The sequence below is a fragment of the Pleurodeles waltl genome, chromosome 12 (assembly GCF_031143425.1).
Source record: "Pleurodeles waltl isolate 20211129_DDA chromosome 12, aPleWal1.hap1.20221129, whole genome shotgun sequence".
In the NCBI taxonomy this organism is placed as follows: domain Eukaryota; kingdom Metazoa; phylum Chordata; class Amphibia; order Caudata; family Salamandridae; genus Pleurodeles; species Pleurodeles waltl.
In genome coordinates, this window is record NC_090451.1 from 642,625,386 (window position 1) to 642,648,152 (window position 22,767).

General features: G+C 47.3%; 1 protein-coding gene across 1 annotated transcript in view; it reads left to right on the plus strand.

The window, feature by feature from the left end:
- The window catches only part of ATP8B2 (ATPase phospholipid transporting 8B2), a 448,074-nt gene that overhangs the window by 371,187 nt on the left and 54,120 nt on the right, over positions 1-22,767 (plus strand). Inside the window, exon 25 of the mRNA XM_069218199.1 lies at positions 906-1,151. Within this exon, the coding sequence (XP_069074300.1) occupies positions 906-1,151 (246 nt within the window). The remainder of the gene's footprint in view (positions 1-905; positions 1,152-22,767) is intronic.

The window sequence follows — 22,767 nt, forward strand, 5'->3', positions numbered from 1 at the left end:
ATACACTGCAGTGGGCAGAAGAAAAATGTCAGTAGTACAATAACAAACCAGTGGGTGAAGAAGGCTGACTGAAAGACTCATGAACAAGTATATTACACACATAATTTTAGTAATTTTAGTAAAATCAACAAAAAGACCGCCCTAAAAAACCCAAAAAACAGTGCCTTTTCTGGGCCATGTGTATTACACCAACCTACATACTTTTCCATTACCAGCCACAGATGCTCATTCTTATTGTTAAGTTATAAGAGAAATTCCTGTTCACATAACTCTCCATTTTAGCCCTCAGTGGATAGATATAACATTTAGGAAATCCACTCTTTTGAGTTCTGCTAAAGAGGTACTTTGTCTAGAACTATTGAAGGCCACCTTTACTCTCATGTTTACAGTTATATGGTCAAATATAAGCGATCTTGGAGTGTACTGAAAGTATTCTGCTTGTGGACACTCAAAATGCCTCTCCAGATGTAGGTCATTTCCTCCTGGGAGAATTATTTTAATGTAGCCTCAGCCATAAGGTTTAAAGACATATCTCACATTTAGATTTTGCAGGTTCTTCTTCTAGATTCTTTTAGAGAGACAAACTCATATTTTGTTATTAAAGCTAGCAGAACACCCAAGAGGTAGACATCTGTCATTAAGGAACTGGAGGACTTTGTTCAAGCTCATAGGCCAAAACTACATTAAGCAGCTTAGTCTAGCATGGCTTGTCATTGATCTGGTTCTCCATTTATTGGGTTCATTCTTAAAATGCTAAAGCTTCGATGGACATTGGATTTGTGAATCATATGCAGTTTCCTAGCGGCACAAAATGTCCTGCACTGCTTTACATTAGACTCATAATTCAAAGTCTTCTTTATAGCTAAACTAAGCGTAATATGTAGTTCTTCCTCTAACCCCTACAGGATGTTCCAGAGCAGCGTAGTCTGGAGTACCCCAAGCTATATGAGCCGGGACAGCTGAACCTCCTTTTCAACAAGCGAGAGTTCTTCATCTGCATCGCCCAAGGCATCTATACCTCTATTTTCATGTTTTTCATCCCCTACGGAGTGTTTGCTGAGGCTACAAGGGACGATGGCATTCAGTTAGCAGACTACCAGTCCTTTGCTGTTACAGTGGCAACTTCACTTGTCATTGTTGTGAGCATGCAGGTACGGTAATATGCCTTCATACTTTTGACTTAGTTGCTGCATATCCTCACTTTCACATTTCTTTGTTCTAACATGAAAATATTTTCATAACGTTTTCAGTGTAGATGTGTCAAACACGATACTTCTGCTTCCATTGCTGAGTTCTTATTTCTTCACTTGCATGCATCATTGTTTGCAAACCAATGCCATCTTTGCACAAGGCTTTCTGATGGATACATTTCCCTAGGGATTTCTCACCTTTTAAATAATCTAGGTGCCAGTCTTGATCAAGGAACTCTTTAATAGCTCTCCCACGCTGGTAATAGTTGCCCGATCCATTTTGGCACCACAAGCAGCATCCCTGTGATGCCACTGGAACCATAAAACTCTCTATTCATAGTGCTGATGTCTGTTCCCTTTTTTAGGGTCGAGCCTGCGTTGCATGCGCTCGCGCATGCGTATTGCATCGAGACGCTTTTGTATTTAGAAAAGGGCTTGGAGCCCTGACAACTTCACATCAGTGTTTTTTATTGGTTTGTGGGCTTGCCTAATAAAATCTGCTTGCTTTCATTAGTCGAAGGCAATCATACGTCATGCCTTTTCCGGTGGCTACCCTCCTTGAGCGCAGCGACCAAGTACAGAAAACATGCGAGGCTCGCTGTTTTCCATCGGGCTTGTGGACTTCTTTTTCTCTAATTTACGAGCGCGATCTCGCTTGGCAGAAGTCGAGCGCTTTACATAGTTAATTTCACTTTTTCGGGTTGTGTACACAAATTCACTTTTGCCCGATAGGTGAAAAGTCGGGTTAGGAGTTTACAACGCGATCAGCGTTAACATGAGCAAACGCGAGACCCGTTGCATTGTAAATGCTTGTTTTCTATGCCATCAAAGTTGTTCAGAGCTATCTCAATTCTCCTCAGGAGTTGTCAACTTTATAGACTATTTATAATATTCTTTTGCTTCATGTTTAGTTTTTCACCTTCAAAATGTCTCCACCCAAACGGTCTAGTTTTAAACCTTGTGGTGGACTGTGATGGTCAGATCTCCATCACACACCCACATGATAGCCATCTTTGGTGCTTGGGATCCAACCATGATGTGTGAAGGTCTGCGAGTATTATCTGTGGATGCATTGCAAGGCAATTAAAGGGAGGCCAAGATGTTTATGGCCAAGGCACAAGACAATCGATGAGTGTGTAGCAAATCCAGGTTGATGTCAAGGTCATCAAAATCTCTCCCATTGTCAAAATTCTCATAAAAGAAGCACAAGAAAAAGAGGTTCCATGAGTCTGAACGCCGTCATACTTTGAAAAGTAAGTCACTATGATCTTCTGCTTTGCTCAGATGCCATCGGAATAGGAATCAACTGAAGACCCTGTGGAAGACATGGTGCATGTGACTCCCTCCAGCCTGATCTCTGAGCCGCTGCAGACTGCCACTAATTCTGAGGCTGCAGCCCAGTACTTTTTACCCACAGTTTTCCGCTCCAGGGACAGATCAATCAGTTTTCCTGAATGATGTTCAACATCGTCCATAGTTCTGTGGCCCCCTCTGGAGTGCTGACTGGCCCCATGGGTCCAATGACTTTGACTTTCTGAGATTACGGCATAACGCTCAACTCCCCTTACATAATTTCTGCATTTATTTCCGATTACATGGGCTGCGACCCTGAATTCTACAACCCGGCCGACTACTCCACCACTGACCACCCCGTCGTCTTCCTCATTGCACTTGAATTTATCACCTCTCCAACTCCACAGTCAACCTCTCTGATGCCGCATATGATACAGCCAGCACCACAGCCAGTGCCATCATCAGCTATACCAACGCCACTATTAACTTACTCATTTTCTTCTAGTGCTAAACTGATTCCACCTGCGTCGCAGCCCACGGACCTGAGTCTCTGCCTTTAACTGGTTTGCTCCTCTATCCTTCTAGGAGATAGGCGTAAAGGCTTTTAAAAGAAAGTATAATCTTCTGAGAGTTGATCCACAGAACGACCCCAGTGTCAATGGGGATGGCCAGTCAGGCACCATAACTTTGCAGGTCTTCAAGATGCCAGCGGACTTGACGCCTTCCCAAAATGGAAACTCCTCTCTCCAACGGGCTCCCTCTGTTAGTGGTTAATTTTATCAGGAGGGCTGTGAACTTGTTGCACCTGCAATTCTCCTCCGCTGAGTCAAAATCCAGTATTTCATTTTCACTGAGTTCCAACATACAGCACCCGTGCCTCAGAACCATTGCTACCATTCTATGCGCACGTGATAGAGCCTAGTATTGCTTTCTAGGAGAAACCAACAACCTTCACTGTAGTATCCAGAGCCATACCAAGACACTAAAAATAAGTTCCAGGTGATTCACACTTCTCCTCCTCCCATCTCCTCTGGTAGTGCAGGCCTCTTCCTGGTTGACTCCTGTTGCCTTTTCCACCTTAAGACAGGTAGTTCAAAAAGATGAAGCAGTTTTTGAACAAGGTGTTTCTGCTGGGAGCATAACCTTTAAATCCCTCAACGCTACCTGCCTTCTTGGCTGATACGTCCTTGCCCTGTGATAGACGGCACAGGCAATGATCCCCAGTCTGCCAGAAGATCTTCAAGGGTACTTTACTGAGCTGGTTGTGATGGCCACGCAAACGCCAAACAGATTATACACTGCAGACTGGGCACAGCAGACTCCATTGCCAAGTCCATGGGGACATCTATCTCCCTACATCGCCATGCTTTTGCAGAGTAGGTCTGGTTTCTTGTAGGACCTCCCCCTCAAAGAAGGTGAGTAAATCTATCTTCATTATCAAAGTGTCAAGTGCTCAGGTCAGATTTCCATTACTAATGCGGTGTAATACTCAAACTTGCCTTTTATTATAGACCTATAATTCACCCATATGTGACTTCTATTGCCAGCTGTGAAATTCTCATCCAACGAGTAATACAAAGCTGTGACACATCTGGTTTCAACTTTCATAACTGAGGACAGTGGATAGTCTCATACATCACTTTCATGACTGTAAGGAAATGCCCTCCTTGGCATGGTTACCCCCTGACTTTTTGTCTTTTCTGATGCTAAGTTTTGATTTGAAAGTGTGCTGAGGCCTGCTAACCAGGCCCCAGCACCAGTGTTCTTTCCCTAACCTGTACTTTTGTTTTCACAATTGGCACACCCTGGCATACAGGTAAGTCCCTTGTAACTGATACCCCTGGTACCAAGGGCCCTGATGCCAGGGAAGGTCTCTAAGGGCTGCATCATGTCTTATGCCACCCTGGGGACCCCTCACTCAGCACAGACACACTGCTTGCCAGCTTGTGTGTGCTGGTGACGACAAAACGAGTAAGTTGACATGGCACTCCCCTCAGGGTGCCATGCTAACCTCACACTGCCTATGCAGTATAGATAAGTCACCCCTCTAGCAGGCCTTACAGCCCTAAGGCAGGGTGCACTATACCATAGGTGAGGGCACAAGTACATGAGCACTGTGCCCCTACAGTGTCTAAGCAAAACCTTGGACATTGTAAGTGCAGGGTAGCCATAAGAGTATATGGTCTGGGAGTCTGTCAAACACGAACTCCACAGCACCATAATGGCTACACTGAAAACTGGGGAGTTTGGTATCAAACGTCTCAGCACAATAAATGCACACTGATTCCAGTGTACATTTTATTGTAACATACACCCCAGAGGGCACCTTAGAGGTGCCCCCTGAAACCTTAACCAACAACCCGTGTAGGCTGACTGGTTTTAGCAGCCTGCCACACACCAGACATGTTGCTGGCCACATGGGGAGAGTGCCTTTGTCACTCTGTGGCTAGTAACAAAGCCTGTACTGGGTGGAGGTGCTTCACACCTCCCCCTGCAGGAACTGTAACACCTGGCGGTGACCCTCAAAGGCTCACCCCCTTTGTTACAGCACCCCAGGGCACTCCAGCTAGTGGAGTTGCCCGCCCCCTCCGGCCACGGCCCCACTTTTGGCGGCAAGGCCGGAGGAGATAATGAGAATAACAAGGAGGAGCACTGGCCAGTCAGGACAGCCCCTTAGGTGTCCTGAGCTGAGGTGACTCTGACTTTTAGAAATCCTCCATCTTGCAGATGGAGGATTCCCCCAATAGGGATAGGAATGTGACCCCCTCCCCTTGGGAGGAGGCACAAAGAGGGTGTACCCACCGTCAGGGCTAGTAGCCATTGGCTACTACCCCCCCAGACCTAAACACGCCCTTAAATTTAGTATTTAAGGGCTTCCCATAACCTAGGAACTCAGATTCCTGCAACCTAAGAAGAAGAGGACTGCTAAGATGAAAAACCCTGCAGAGAAGACGGAGACACCAACTGCTTTGGCCCCAGCTCTACCGGCCTGTCTCCCCACTTCTAAAAACACTGCTCCAGCGACGCTTTCCCCAGGGACCAGCGACCTCTGAATCCTCAGAGGACTGCCCTGCTCTAGAAGGACCAAGAAACTCCCGAGGACAGCGGCCCTGTCCACCCAAGACTGCAACTTTGTTTCAAAGGAGCAACTTTAAAACAACTGCGTTTCCCGCCGGAAGCGTGAGACTTGCTACTCTGCACCCGACGCCCCCGGCTCGACTTGTGGGGAGAAAACACTTCAGGGAGGACTCCCCGGTGACTACGAGACCGTGAGTAGCCAGAGTTGCCCCCCCTGAGCCCTCACAGCGACGCCTGCAGAGGGAATCCCGAGGCTCCCCCTGACCGCGACTGCCTGCTTCCCAGATCCAGACGCTTGGTAAAGACTCTGCACTCGCAGCCCTAAGGACCTGAAAGATCGGAACTCCAGTGCAGGAGTGACCCCCAGGAGGCCCTCTCCCTTGCCCAGGTGATGGCTACCCTGAGGAGCCCCCCCCACCCCTTGCCTGCCTGCATCGCTGAAGAGACCCCTTGGTCTCCCATTGATTTCCATTGGAAACCCAACGTGTGTTTGCATACTGCACCCGGCCGCCCCCGTGCTGCTGAGGTTGCACTTTCTGTGCTAACTTGTGTCCCCCCCGGTGTCCTACAAAACCCCCAGTGGTCTGCCCTCCGAAGACGCGGGTACTTACCTGCTGGCAGACTGGAACCGGGGCACCCCCTTCTCCATTGAAGCCTATGCGTTTTGGGCACCACTTTGAACTCTGCACCTGACCGGCCCTGAGCTGCTGGTGTGGTAACTTTGGGGTTGCTCTGAACCCCCAACGGTGGGCTACCTTGGACCTAAACTTGAACCCCGTAGGTGGTTTACTTACCTGCTAAAACTAACTAACTTTTTCCCCCTAGGAACTGTTGAAAATTGCACTAAGTGTCTAGTTTTAAAATAGCTATATGTGATTTATGTGTAAACTAAGAAAATATATTTTTCTATACAAAAACCTATTGGCCTGGAATTGTCTTTGAGTGTGTGTTCCTTATTCTAGGAAGTTGGCTCTGTATGTACTATTTCAAAGTAAGGAATAGTATGCACAGAGTCCAAGGGTTCCCCTTAGAGGTAAGATAGTGGCAAAAAGAGATAATACTAATGCTCTATTTTGTGGTAGTGTGGTCGAGCAGTAGGCTTATCAAAGGAGTAGTGTTAAGCATTTGTTGTACACACACAAGCAATAAATGAGGAACACACACTCAAAGACAAATCCAGGCCAATAGGTTTTTGTATAGAAAATATATTTTCTTAGTTTATTTAAAGAACCACAGGTTCAAATTTTACATGTAATGCTTCAAATGAAAGGTATTGCAGGTAAGTACTTTAGGAACTTTGAATAATCACAATAGCATATATACTTTTCAAATAAATCACATATAGCTATTTTAAAACTAGACAGTGCAATTTTCAACAGTTCCTGGGGGAGGTAAGTATTTGTTAGTTTTTGTAGGTAAGTAAACCACCTACGGGGTTCAAGTTTGGGTCCAAGGTAGCCCACCGTTGGGGGTTCAGAGCAACCCCAAAGTTACCACACCAGCAGCTCAGGGCCGTTCAGGTGCAGAGTTCAAAGTGGTGCCCAAAACGCATAGGCTTCAATGGAGAAGGGGGTTCCCCGGTTCCAGTCTGCCAGCAGGTAAGTACCCCCGTCTTCGGAGGGCAGACCAGGGGGGTTTTGTAGGGCACGGGGGGGGGGAACACAAGTTAGCACAGAAAGTACACCCTCAGCAGCACGGGGCGGCCGGGTGCAGTGTGCAAACACACGTCGGGTTTCCAATGTAAATCAATGGGAGACCAAGGGGTCTCTTCAGCGATGCAGGCAGGCAATGGGGGGCTCCTCGGGGTAGCCACCACCTGGGCAAGGGAGAGGGCCTCCTGGGGGTCACTCCTGCACTGGCGTTCCGATCTTTCAGGTCCTGGGGGCTGCGGGTGCAGAGTCTTTTCCAGGTGTTGGGATCTGGGAGTCAGGCAGTCGTGGTCAGGGGAGCCTCAGGATTCCCTCTGCAGGCGTCGCTGTGGGGGCTCAGGGGGGGCAACTTTGGCTACTCACGGTCTCGTAGTCGCCGGGGAGTCCTCCCTGAAGTGTTTGTTCTCCATAAGTCGAGCCGGGGGTGTCGGGTGCAGAGTAGCAAGTCTCACGCTTCCGGCGGGAAACGCAGTTGTCTTGAAGTTGCTCCTTTGAAACAAAGTTGCAGTCTTGGGTGAACAGAGCCGCTGTCCTCTGGAGTTTCTTGGTCCTTCTAGAGCAGGGCAGTCCTCTGAGGATTCAGAGGTCGCTGGTCCCTGGGGAAAGCATTGCTGGAGCAGTGTCTTCAGAAGTGGGGAGACAGGCCGGTAGAGCTGGGGCCAAAGCAGTTGGTGTCTCCGTCTTCTCTGCAGGGTTTTTCAGCTTAGCTGTCCTCTTCTTCTTAGGTTGCAGGAATCTAGTTTCCTAGGTTCTGGGGAGCCCCTAAATACAGAATTTAGGGGGGTGTTTAGGTCAGGGAGGGCAGTAGCCAATGGCTACTAGCCCTGAGGGTGGCTACACCCTCTATGTGCCTCCTCCCAAGGGGAGGGGGTCACATTCCTATCCCTATTGGGGGGATCCTCCATCTGCAAGATGGAGGATTCCTAAAAGTCAGAGTCACTTCAGCTCAGGTTGCCTTAGGGTCTGTCCTGACTGGTCAGTGACTCCTCCTTGTTTTTCTCATTATCTCCTCCAGCCTTGCCGCCAAAAGTGGGGCCGTGGCCGGAGGGGGCGGGCAACTCCACTAGCTGGAATGCCCTGTGGTGCTGTAACAAAGGGGGTGAGCCTTTGAGGCTCACCGCCAGGTGTTACAGCTCCTGCAAGGGGGAGGTGATAAGCATCTCCACCCAGTGCAGGCTTTACTAGCCACAGAGTGACAAAGGCACTCTCCCCATGTGGCCAGCAACATGTCTCGAGTGTGGCAGGCTGCTAGAACCAGTCAGCCTACACGGGTAGTTGTTTAAGCTTTCAGGGGGCACCTCTAAGGTGCCCTCTGGGGTGTATGTTACAATAAAATGTACACTGGCATCAGTGTGCATTTATTGTGCTGAGAAGTTTGATACCAAACTTCCCAGTTTTCAGTGTAGCCATTATGGTGCTGTGGAGTTCGTGCATGACAGACTCCCAGACCATATACTCTTATGGCTACCCTGCACTTACAATGTCTAAGGTCTTGCTTAGACACTATAGGGGCACAGTGCTCGGGCACTGGTGCCCTCACCTATGGTATAGTGCACCCTGCCTTAGGGCTGTAAGGCCTGCTAGAGGGGTGACTTATCTATACTGCATAGGCAGTGTGAGGTTGGCATGGCACCCTGAGGGGAGTGCCATGTCGACTTACTCGTTTTGTCCTCACCAGCACAAACAAGCTGGCAAGCAGTGTGTCTGTGCTGAGTGAGGGGTCCCCAGGGTGGCATAAGACATGCTGCATCCCTTAGAGACCTTCCCTGGCATCAGGGCCCTTGGTACCAGGGGTACCAGTTACAAGGGACTTACCTGTATGCCAGGGTGTGCCAATTGTGTAAACAAAAGTACAGGTTAGGGAAAGAACACTGGTGCTGGGGCCTGGTTAGCAGACCTCAGCACACTTTCAAATCAAAACTTAGCATCAGCAAAGGCAAAAAGTCAGGGGGTAACCATGCCAAGGAGGCATTTCCTTACACTTATTTATTGCTTGTGTATGTACAACAAATGCTTAACACTACTCCTTTGATAAGCCTACTGCTCGACCACACTACCACAAAATAGAGCATTAGTATTATCTCTTTTTGCCACTATCTTACCTCTAAGGGGAACCCTTGGACTCTGTGCATACTATTCCTTACTTTGAAATAGTGCATACAGAGCCAACTTCCTACAATGACTGACCTGAAAGACGCTTAATCCTGATGTATGTTACTTACCAATGATGGACTTTGAGATGCCTTAAATTTTTGATGAGAGTTAAGCTTGCTTTAACACATCAGTCCTCCATCTGGTTACTGTTGTCACAGATGGATTCTATTTTAGCTGGTTTTATCTGAATGTAGCTTTGATATGTCCTCTTAAAACAACAAGTTTCAAACACTGCAGGGATTACCACAGATGTCAGTGACAGCCCCTCATAAGTTCTGTCTTTAATTTCTTTACTGACTGAGCTCCTCGCATGATCTGAGGTCATGCAGAAAATGCACTTGGATGATTTTAAAGGCCATCCAAGTGCCCAAGGTTTAGGAAGCTGGGTCCTGGTCGCAGTTGTCCCCAACCCTCCCCCATACACACAGTTTTTGCCTGTTTTTTTTAAGCAACTTTGACTGAAGTGCAATGTGTTCCTGCTAACCAGGTCCCCAGTGCCACTGTTCCTTCCCCTAAACAAGACACCTGGTCACTTGATCTCCAAGTAGCCAGAACTTTTAGCGCCTCTGTAAGTAAATAGTAAGTGGTATCCCTGGTACCTAGGGCATGGGTACTGAAGAGGGCCCCTAAGAGCTGCAGAATAACTTGTGCCACTCTATGTGGCCCAGCACCAACCTCATGCCAGACTGCCATTGCAAGCTGTGTGACAAGGTGCTCCCTAAAAGTGAAAACACAAGATGGCACACAGCTGTTTGTCATGTCCCCTAAACACTGCATGGATATATGTAAGTCTCCCCTACAGCAGGCCTTACAGCTCTAAGGCAAGGTGCTTTACATTGGATGAAGGACATAACTGCATGAGCAAATATGCCCCGGTTATGTCTTTGCTGATTCTTCGACATGATGAGTGAGCAGGGAACCCATTTTAAGTGCATGTGTTTGACACAGTTCACTACGAGTTCCCCAAATACATGATGGCTTCACTGAAACTAGGGATGTTTGGTATCAAACATCTCATGTTAATAAGCCCTCACTGATTCCAGTGATGGATTTAATACATGCACCCAGAGGGCATCTTAGAGGTGCCCCCTGAAAACCTACCAACTATCTGTGTGGGGTGTAGGAAGCTGGCCTGGTGTGTGGTGACCATGGCCTGAGGTGTGGTGACCACCTATGGTGTTAATACATTATACCAGGTCCAGGTATCCCCTATTAGTGAAGTGTACGCACTGCCTAGGAAGCCAGGGCTCTCTCTCAAGGTAGCTGTGGATGAGCAGCCAAGACTCATCCAGCAGACAAGGAAAGCTTATGTAATACCACTATAGTCTCACAACACTTACTCACTTGAAAGAACCACACGATGTTACAAAAATAAAAGTACTTTTTATGGCGACAGAAGTACTAAAATACTGTATAGGCAATACCCCAACTTGAGGTAAGTAAACATGCTATTATATGCACTTTAGCAATCAGGAAATAGCATAGAAAGCGATAGGCATTTGTAAAAGCAATAGAAAATAGTGATGGTCCTATTGGAGGGCCAAACCATATACTAAAAAAGTGGAATGTGAGTTACAGTTCCCCACCCAAGGAAGTTGAATGAGTAGAGGGGAGCTGGAGGAATTAGGAACTCCAAGAGGTAAGTACCAGGGTGCCCCCAGTGACGAGGAGAGAAGATGTAAGTACCTAGTTGTAAGGAAATGCCTCCTTGGCATGGTTGCCCCCTGACTTTTTGCCTTTGCTGATGCTATGTTTACAATTGAAAGTGTGCTGAGGCCTGCTAACCAGGCCCCAGCACCAGTGTTCTTTCCCTAACCTGTACTTTTGTATCCACAATTGGCAGACCCTGGCATCCAGATAAGTCCCTTGTAACTGGTACTTCTAGTACCAAGGGCCCTGATGCCAAGGAAGGTCTCTAAGGGCTGCAGCATGTCTTATGCCACCCTGGAGACCTCTCACTCAGCACAGACACACTGCTTGCCAGCTTGTGTGTGCTAGTGAGAACAAAACGAGTAAGTCGACATGACACTCCCCTCAGGGTGCCATGCCAGCCTCTCACTGCCTATGCAAGTATAGGTCAGTCACCCCTCTAGCAGGCCTTACAGCCCTAAGGCAGGGTGCACTATACCATAGGTGAGGGTACCAGTGCATGAGCATGGTACCCCTACAGTGTCTAAACAAAACCTTAGACATTGTAAGTGCAGGGTAGCCATAAGAGTATATGGTCTGTGAGTTTGTCAAACACGAACTCCACAGCACCATAATGGCTACACTGAAAACTGGGAAGTTTGGTATCAAACTTCTCAGCACAATAAATGTGCCCCCTGAAACTTAACCGACTGTCTGTGTAGGCTGACTAGTTCCAGCAGCCTGCCACACTAGAGACATGTTGCTGGCCCCATGGGGAGAGTGCCTTTGTCACTCTGAGGCCAGTAACAAAGCCTGCACTGGGTGGAGATGCTAACACCTCCCCCAGGCAGGAGCTGTAACACCTGGCGGTGAGCCTCAAAGGCTCACCCCTTTGTCACAGCCCAGCAGGGCACTCCAGCTTAGTGGAGTTGCCCGCCCCCTCCGGCCACGGCCCCCACTTTTGGCGGCAAGGCTGGAGGGAACAAAGAAAGCAACAAGGAGGAGTCACTGGCCAGTCAGGACAGCCCCTAAGGTGTCCTGAGCTGAGGTGACTAACTTTTAGAAATCCTCCATCTTGCAGATGGAGGATTCCCCCAATAGGGTTAGGATTGTGACCCCCTCCCCTTGGGAGGAGGCACAAAGAGGGTGTACCCACCCTCAGGGCTAGTAGCCATTGGCTACTAACCCCCCAGACCTAAACACGCCCTTAAATTTAGTATTTAAGGGCTACCCTGAACCCTAGAAAATTAGATTCCTGCAACAACAAGAAGAAGGACTGCCCAGCTGAAAACCCCTGCAGAGGAAGACCAGAAGACAACAACTGCCTTGGCTCCAGAAACTCACCGGCCTGTCTCCTGCCTTCCAAAGAACTCTGCTCCAGCGACGCCTTCCAAAGGGACCAGCGACCTCTGAATCCTCTGAGGACTGCCCTGCTCCGACGACGACAAGAAACTCCTGAGGACAGCGGACCTGCTCCAAAAAGACTGCGACTTTGTTTCAAGAAGCAGCTTTAAAGAACCCTGCAACTCCCCGCAAGAAGCGTGAGACTTGCAACACTGCACCCGGCGACCCCGACTCGGCTGGTGGAGAACCAACACCTCAGGGTGGACCCCCGGACTACTCTACAACTGTGAGTACCAAAACCTGTCCCCCCCTGAGCCCCCACAGCGCCGCCTGCAGAGGGAATCCCGAGGCTTCCCCTGACCGCGACTCTCTGAAACCTAAGTCCCGACGCCTGGAAAAGACCCTGCACCCGCAGCCCCCAGGACCTGAAGGACCGGACTTTCACTGCAGAAGTGACCCCCAGGAGTCCCTCTCCCTTGCCCAAGTGGAGGTTTCCCCGAGGAAGCCCCCCCCTTGCCTGCCTGCAGCGCTGAAGAGATCCCTTGATCTCTCATAGACTAACATTGAAAACCCGACGCTTGTTTCTACACTGCACCCGGCCGCCCCCGCGCTGCTGAGGGTGAAATTTCTGTGTGGGCTTGTGTCCCCCCCGGTGCCCTACAAAACCCCCCTGGTCTGCCCTCCGAAGACGCGGGTACTTACCTGCAAGCAGACCGGAACCGGGGCACCCCCTTCTCTCCATTCTAGCCTATGCGTTTTGGGCACCACTTTGAACTCTGCACCTGACCGGCCCTGAGCTGCTGGTGTGGTGACTTTGGGGTTGCTCTGAACCCCCAACGGTGGGCTACCTTGGACCAAGAACTGAACCCTGTAAGTGTCTTACTTACCTGGTAAAACTAACAAAAACTTACCTCCCCCAGGAACTGTGAAAATTGCACTGTGTCCACTTTTGAAATAGCTATTTGTGAATACCTTGAAAAGTGTACATGCAATTGAAATGATTCAAAGTTCCTAATGTACTTACCTGCAATACCTTTCAAACAAGATATTACATGTTAAATTTGAACCTGTGGTTCTTAAAATAAACTAAGAAAAGATATTTTTCTATAACAAAACCTATTGGCTGGATTTGTCTCTGAGTGTGTGTACCTCATTTATTGTCTATGTGTATGTACAACAAATGCTTAACACTACTCCTTGGATAAGCCTACTGCTCGACCACACTACCACAAAATAGAGCATTAGTATTATCTCTTTTTACCACTATTTTACCTCTAAGGGGAACCCTTGGACTCTGTGCATGCTATTCCTTACTTTGAAATAGCACATACAGAGCCAACTTCCTACACTAGTTTCCCCCAAAACCAACAGGAGGACTTTGGCAAAGGACTATGCAAGACCCAGACAAGACTGGAAAAAACTAAAGGTGGACCCTGACAGAAGAGGACCTGCAAAAGAAGGGGACCAAGCCCATTTCAAGTTGGGGTGTCCAGTTGTGGCAGGAGCCACTACCTGCCCTTCTCTGGATGCAGGGCCAGGTCGAAGGTGGACGAAGAAAGTCAGCAGTGCAGCACAGGACCAGAAGAGGAGTTCCAGAAGTGATGCAGGTGATGTCCCACCTTGGCGGTCGTGATACAGTCAGTCAGTGGTGCTGGAAAACCACCAACAAGCCTTGGCAAATGTAAGAGTTGGTGAAGAAGGTTTTGCAAGGCTGAAGAGGACCAGCAAGGCCCAGGGGACTTGCCCCAAGGAGTGGAGTCTAAGGTGACCCTCAGCAGCTGGGAGAGTCATAAAAAGAAGAGGCAGCCCCCACAGGCGACCCACCGGCAGTAGGCACAAGAATCGCAGGGAGGCCCATTCAGCACACCCTTCGTTGGAGCAGCAGGCAGGAGACTGTGCTTTGCAGCAAGGAGCGCAGGGGGCCAGAGCTACGCAGAGCTTGAAGATCCCTTGGAGAAGGAACAAACAAGCCTTGGAAGCTGCAAGAGCTGTGGTGCATAGGGGTATTGTTTTTCAAGGAGAGGCAAGAGATCACTGTCTTTCAAGTTGGACAGCTGGTAGAGAGGACCAAGAGGACCACTCCAGACCACCACCTGTGATGCAGGATCCATGCAGTACCGGAGGAGAACACATCCACGCAGCCGGTCATTGTTGCAGTAGGTGCTTGCAGATGCAGGGGAGTGATTCCTTCAGCAGCTAACAAGGCTTGTTTGCTCCATTTCTAAGGGGTCTTCAGGCTTTGTGTAGCCCCGGCCCTCAGCACATCTTCATCCCAAGCACAGTGTCCTCTCTGCTGCTCCAGTGACGTAGGACTCCTCTTCAAGTGTGCTGAGTGGGCCTCACTGTGAGTTGCTGTGCCTGCTGTCAGTGGGTTACCTGTCGGGCTGCCTCCTCTTCTGCTGTCTCTTTCAACTGCTGATGGTCACCTTGGACTCCCCTCTTTGGATCAAGTCCCCTGGACCTTGCTGGCCCTCTTCAGCCTTTCAACACTTCTTTTTCTTTTCTTTGTATTTGCCAAGGCTTGTTGTTGGTCTTCTTGCACCACTGACCTACTGCAATCTGACAGCCGAAGTGGGACACCAACCGTGTCATTTCAGGGACTCCTCTTTAGCTCCTGTGCTGCACAGCTGGTCTTCTTCATCCCCTGTCGACCTGGTCCTGCATCCACAGAAGAGTGGGTAGTGGCTCCTTCCACGACCGTACACCATCACAAACTGGACTTGGTCCCCTTCCTTTGCAGGTCCTCTTCTGCCAGAATCCACCTTTGGGTACTTTTAGTTTGGTCTTGGGCTTGCACAATCCTTTTTCTAAGTCCTCCTGTTGGTTTTGGGGAAAGCAGGTACTTACCTCTGCCCTCATGGTCGCTGAGGGGGGGGGGGGGGGGGTTCACTCTGGTACTCACCTCTTTGGGTTCCTAGTTCCTCCAGCTCCCCTCTAATGATACTACATCCTTGGTTTGGCACTGTAACTCACATTCCACACTCTCTTAGTATATAGTTTGGCCCGCCCCCAGGGCCTACACTATTTTTCTAAAACGTTTGTCAATGCTTATTGATTTTTATGCTCTTTACTGATTGTTAATGTGTATATAAGTGTGTTTACTTACCTCCAGTATTTGTGTTAGCTAAATAAAGTACCTTTAGTTTTTTTAACACTGTGTGGTTGTTTCTTGTGTGATAGTGCTGTGTTTCTATAGTGGTATTGCATAAGCTTTGCATGTCTCCTGGATAACTTTTGGCTGCTCATCCACAGCTACCTCTAGAGAGCCCTGGCTTCCTAGACACTACCTGCATTTCACTAACAGGGGATACCTGGGTTACGGTGATAACACCATAGGTGTCCACCACACACCAGGCCAGCTTCCTACAACCGACTGGTTACTGAAGGAGGGCTCACCTGAAACAGTTGTGGTCTACCTCCAGACAATGGCCAGTCTCTTAACATCACTAGGGTTCTTCATGAACGTGCCAAAGTCACACCTAACTTCAGTCACACCTGCCTTCTTTGTAGAGGCTCCCATTCACTGGAGACGTCCTGCACACAGTGCTGTTTCGAACCTTCCCTCCACTTCATCTCGTCATGGACATTCGGGCTATGATTATGATACTTCAGCCGTTGACCTGGATCTCAGTGAGAGGCGCTCTGAGGCTTCTTGGCCTCCTTCATCCTGCTGGTGGGCCACTCCAGGTGGCACCAGTAGACTATACAGTGGGGCATGAAGGCTCAGTGGGCTCAGCACCATGGAAACCTCTTGGGATTCCTTCCATGTGTCAGAGGAGACTGCAAAAGATCTACAGTGGTGGCTACTGGACTGCAGTTGGACCGGTGGCAGACCTCTCTCCCTACCCCACCTAGTGCTAATGGTCAGAGGCTATCTGAGGGAGGTTTTGATTAGAGACTCTGGTCTCCGGCGGAAATCTGCATCCACATCAGCTTGTTGGATTTGCAGGCAGTCTGGGCTGGCATTGAAAGCATTCCTTGTGTGAGATTATTGCTGAGAAAAATATCTGTATCCAGTGTGGTGCCTGGGGACATTCACAAGGTGATTAATCTACAGTGAGATAGAGTATCCACCAAAAAGGCCGAAGGTAAGTAACTTGTTCTTCAAGTATTCAGTATTTCATGATTATTCTGATAAGAAGACAGCAACAAACCTTTCATCAGCGGGCCTTCATGGGAACGCAAACAATACCGATGTTTTTTTCCGAGATTCTAACTAACTTTCCGACCCGAAACACGGAGCGAAAAGGAACACGTCCGAACCCGATGGCGGAAAAAAAACAATCTAAGATGGAGTCGACGCCCATGCGCAATGGAGTCGAAATGGGAGGAATCCCTCGGTCTCGTGACTCGAAAAGACTTCTTCGAAGAAAAACAACTTGTAACACTCTGAGCCCAACACCAGATGGCGGACTGTGCACAGCATGTGAATCTGCAGCGACTAATGCCACGAACAGATGTACACTGGGTAAGTGACATTTTCCATATAAATAGAAGTAACTGTAGAGGTGAGGGCAGAGGTTCCTCCGGGAAAGGAGCTTCCATCTCTAACCAGTGACTCACCTAGCTTCCTCATGCCGTGTCATCAGCCTGACGGGGAGAATACAAGATTTCCTCTCACTAGGAGGGAATCACATCAGACAAATATGTCTTAATGGCAGTTTGCCACAGCTACACCGGGTACCTCTCATTGTCCTATCCCATCAGACACAGTATCGGCTAGGACCATCTCCCCATTCCCAAGGAAGAGATACAAGCACTCCTCCAGAAAAGGGCAACAGAGATTATGCCTCCATCCCATTAGGGAAAAGAGATCTACTGTCTAATTCTTCTTTCCTAAAAGTTGTGGATTCCTCAGACCTATGCTGGACCTTTGGCCTCTAAGTGAATATATTCTGCTGGAGCGATTAAATGACTCCACAAGACCTCAAGGATGCCTACTTGCACATATCTATTAACTCTGCCCACCCCTCGCTTTGCTTTGTAGCAAGTGGCCATCACTACTAGTTTTGGAGTCACCATGGCTCCATATGTGTTCATGAAGTGAATGGCTGTGGTAGCTGTACATCTGCAAAGTGGAGGGATTCTCACGTCCTCCCCTACCTCGACTGTTGGCTAATTAGGAGCAGCGGAGGGCAGCGTAGTTAACTCTCGAGCAGCAAATTTCCTGCTACAAAGCCTGGCATTTAACATATTTGCCTCTAAGTCCCCCCTCAACATTTCCAATCCTTCATGGGATCCCAAGTTACAGGGAAAGCTTATCTCAGCCAGCGGTGTGTGTTGACAGTTTAGCAGTTGCTTTCTCTTTTTCATCTTAATAGTGAACTCAGTCAGAACCTTGATGTGCCTCTTTGGGATGATAGCCAGATGTGTTGCAATTGTACCCCACCAGACTCCTGCCCACATGCACTGCTGCCTCTTTTTTCTTCCACTTGCCAACTCACAGCCGGTACTGTGATGCACCTCTTAGGGATTATGGTCTTGTGCATCTCCATTGTATGCAATGCAAGGCTCAATATGCCCTCCCTAGAGTGCTTTGCAGTGCAATGGTCAGAAGCAGCGGGTCACTGAAAAGATCTAGTGTTGGTAAAGTATAGCTCTTGCTGCTCATTGCATTAGTGGAACAGCATCAATTTGCAGGGGATTCTCAGGCCTGATTCCACAGCTGACCATTACCACAGACACCTCTAAGACTAAGGATTTAATCTCAACATCTTGACTAAACCGGGCGTTTGGACCACTCAACCCAAGGGTCACCACATCAGTTACCTAGAATCGCTAACCATACGACTATACCTCAAAGCCTTCTTCCATGTTATTCGGGGACAGTGAGTCCTCATCAAAACACACAAAATAACAGCCATATACTACCTGCAGAAGTAGGGACCATGCACTCCACAGCTCTCAACACTAGAGCAGGTGATCATGGTATAATTTGCCATGACATACACCTTCCAGCATAACATTTTCTGGCTGTGGACAGCGACTTTGCAGACCAACTCAACAGGATTCAAAAACAAGTCCACACAATGGAATTCCATCCTGCAGGCCTTAGTGGCACACCATAAAAATAGACCTTTTTGCCACCTCCAGAAACTAAAAAAGGCCACACGTCTCATCCAGATACCCACACCCATAGTCATTGGCTAAAGACTAAAAGACTTGGACATCCTGGATTGCCATCTGGCTGTGGTCGGCCAGACAGTTTTTAGGACTTTGTACCGGACATCTGTGTTATCCACTCACTAGCCACCACTTGTGGAGGACACTTCTTTCTAGTCTATGCAGAGCATGTGTTTCTACAACCAGAAACTGAAAGCATTACTTATTTGTAAGCATCAATTCATAGCGTGTAGTACTGTAGATGTACATGCACCTACCCTCTTCCCTGGAAACTTGTGTTGATTGCAGATATTTTTTTATTAATCTGTTGACATTGCACAATATGCATGGAGGACTATACAGCTCTCATTCAACATTCCATACACATTCTCACCTGCTGCACGAAAAACAAGCTAAGATGAAGTTGATGCCCATGCACTTTGTCCACGAAGGAAGAAGTCACAGTACTTCTTGTGACTCAAAAGACTTTTTCAAAGAAAAATAACTTGCACGTGTCTGAGCCCAGCACAAGATGCAAGGGGTATGCAAAGCATGTGAATCTACCACACGACACAGTAAAAAAAAAAAAAAAAAAAAACAGATACTAGGAAAATACAATTTTCCTACATATAGTGCATTTCACCAGAGCTTTGTTGTCTCTCACTAGTGTAAATAGAAGATGTTAATACTACCCAACTTAATTGTACCCAGTGTACAGAGTTCGACGTATCTAAAGCTGAATTGGTCTGGTTGTGAATTAAACTTGTGATCTGCAGGTCATGAAAAATGGTTAGCATCCAACTTAGTATGACCTCATGCCAGAAGGTTATTTACTCATATGCGATTCCAGACAAAGTGTTAAAGTGTTTCAATATGTAAATGAATGACTATCTGTTCCCCTCATTAATGAATAAAAAAAGTCTCAGTAGGTGTTTAGTTGTCAATACAGGTACTGGAAAATTAAACCCCTTTAATCTTTCTCTCACTGCATAAAGAAGATCTGAAAAAAACACAACTTAATATCACAGAGACCCATCAGAATACAGCTCTGGGACAAACCGGACTCATTCAGAATCCAGACAGCCTGTGTGAGATTCATCTTACCAGAATAAGTAGGTGCAATCTAGGATTCATGGATCAATCTAAAATTGTTCTCTCTCTCTTGTATCAGACATCAGCTGATCCTTCCAGCCATACCTGATAGTCTGCTTGGGCTTACGTTTTAAATATCATAGACCGTGGATCTCATCTCTTACTCTGCACTGAAAGCACCCATGTGTTACTCTCACAGAACAAATAATGTAACTGTGGAACAGAATTATTTATAATTATATATTAATTATAGTTGCTGGAAGGTGACATGTTTAGGATATTACAAAAAAAATCTTTAAATAAATGATTTAGGCACGAACAACTCAACCAGTACAATTGACATTAAACTGCTCAAAGGCCTATGATACCTCATTACCTCATGGATGAACCAGCTTTGGAAGCCCCCATTTAAAGAAAACATTCACAATGACACATTGGTCTACCAGCTACATTCAGGCTTGCCTACTTGAATTGCTGTTGTCGTAGTTTGGACTCTTGCTCTGAGCAAGACTGCTGGTTTAAGGATGACAGTACTTTTGTTTGTAGGCGACTGCGTCTTTCCTACAACAAGTCGCAACTGTTATCCCAACCTTACCGGCTCACTAGCAGCACCTCACCAGAAACACAATAGTAAAAGGTGATTTATGGCAGCCGTTTACGCATGGACTAAAAAATAAGATATCTCAGGGAGTGTCGTGGTTAAATGGAGATGACCCTTTTCTCACAGATATATTATGTCTCATACAAACACAGGCAATGACCCAGATGCAGTAAAGTTATAATAGTTTGTATTTAACATAACTGCAATTTACGATAAGTTGCATGGACTGCAATGATTAGGATAATGAATAAAGCAAGTAACAGTATTGTGAAGACGAGAGTCATTGTTACGAAGACCCCCACCATTTTGCAATACATAAAAAAGATATATGAGATGGAATATGCCCTAATAACCCAATGTGAAAAGGCCTAACCTCCTACCTAAAGGAGAGCTGGGTTTGTTAAACCTAATCTGCCAATGCCGTGTCCATGAGAGGAGCCCCCAACCCTTGTTACCTTGGAATGAGGTCTCTATCCCAGACTCCGCAGGGACACGAAGACTGGGTCAGCGTCAATACGACTGCAGCATCGGTATCAGCGATGGTGGCGATGTCCTCTGGTCGGAATCCCTCTGATTATCTTGTCTAAAGTGTGATGTCTTTATACAGATCTACAAGGTTCCCTGACGTAGGTGTATTCCTAAACAATAGATAACAGACATGCTTGGCATGGCAATTAATATCAACAATCCCTCGAAAGTATAGAGAGGGAAAATCCCTAAGTGTGAAGACCTACTGGTTGTTTGTCTTTGGTGCTTGATCTTGACGCCTTGGCACGGTGACACTGATAATGTAACTCATAACAAGTGGCCTAACTATAAACAAGGCAGCCATCTTAGAAGAAATTAATGATTAAATGGGCTAAGACAGAGCAAGCTAAGTAGGTTAAAAGTCACTAGGTGACGGGGTACGAGTCTACAAGCCAGAGGCTAAGCTAACTCCTGTTATCCCATTAAAACACACTAGGATTCACTACACCCTCCCCATTGCCGTAACAGGTATGACGAAGGTACAGGAACCCAAATGCTAAAAGTTGCTTCTGAACTAAAAGCAAAAAGAAAAAACAAGCTAAAAAAGCATTTGTATATGTGTTAAAAATATGGTAAAACAAATCTGTTAAAATACATACAGAGATGTTAATGTCAACTATGACAAGTACAGCGTGCAACAGCAAATGCTAATTTAAATGCATAATTTGGAATCGGGAATGGCAAGTCAATTCATCAAATTATTTGTTATACGCATGTTCTTGAAGAATGTCATTGAAGTCACCAACCAAGGATCTCAAAAATGAGTCGATATCGAGTGCTGGGCGGACAAACGGATCCACAGAGCAAAAGTGAGCCGTATTTCCTGGTGTATCGTTATCCGTTGCAGTGTCCTCATCCATGGTTGATCTCACAACGGAAGGCTCATAGGTGGCCTCGCGAAGCAACCTCAGTCTCAAGGGGCATGACCGTGTATGAACCCTCATCGGGGACATCAGCAGTTCATGGTCCACAGGAGATGTTGGTGCAACAGTAAGACAGACCATAGGCAGATGCTCAAAGAGACACCATATGCAGCGGAAGACTGGTTGTACACACCAGAGAAGTGGCTGAAATTACAACGACCAGTCAAGCTCCAGTTCCACCAGCAAAGGTGCACCGAAGATCCGAACCATGCGCTCACGGCACAGTGGAGTTGGCGGGAGCGGCTCCATTGCTCTGCATTGCTGGAAAGAAACAACCACTGCGAATCAGAAGAAATAGCAGGAGTAGTCCGCCAATCAAAGCCAAAATAATTTGAAAGCCACCAACCACACTTGAAAAGAGAGAATGGATGGCTGATGGGATGACTCCGAAGATAGTCTGGAAGATGGACACGAAACCAGACCCGACAGCCTTAAAGAAATTAACAATCCCAGTGGTGCTCGAAGCATTAAATATTCTGGATGCCAGCTCTCCAAAGTGTTTGGGGAAATTGGTATTTAAAAGGGATTGTATCTCAGCTGATGATCTCGCAATCTGGAGAGCATACGTCTCTTTTTTGCGGATGTCAAGGCGACCTGTTTCTGAAACAATAGCGCCTTTAGCCTACTCAGCTTGTCATAGTTCACATTAATAGTATCTATGTGAGGCCACATGTCAGATACTTTTATCTCGTGTGGGGTGAAACAAAACATGTCCACAGCACGTAACAACCTTCGTGACCGAGATAGCGTAGGCAATTCCAGGTTGCATGCCGCAACAGCTTTGATTGTTCAGTACCACATAACTTCCATTGGAAAGCACATGAAACACCGGACGAATCAAGGGGACGGGAGTACCCTTCAGAAAACAGGCCAAATTTGTGACCCCCGCATTGCAAAGACGGTGAAGAGACACCTGTTTGCATATCATAGAATGACGAACAGCAGTCTCAAATTCGCTTCCGCTAAGAAAGACCTCCCTTTCGCCGTTCAGATATCTATAGTCAAAGGGCAACTCCCACTCTTCCTTAATAAAGCTATCTCCTAGTTGCTCATAACGTCCCACTGCAAGATGTTTCAGGCAGCCCGAGAAACGAAAGGTCGAAATCTGTAAATTAATAATGCCGTGTAAGAGCTAGATAGTTGAAGGACCCTCTGCTACCGTGAAGGGCAACTTATCTAATTTC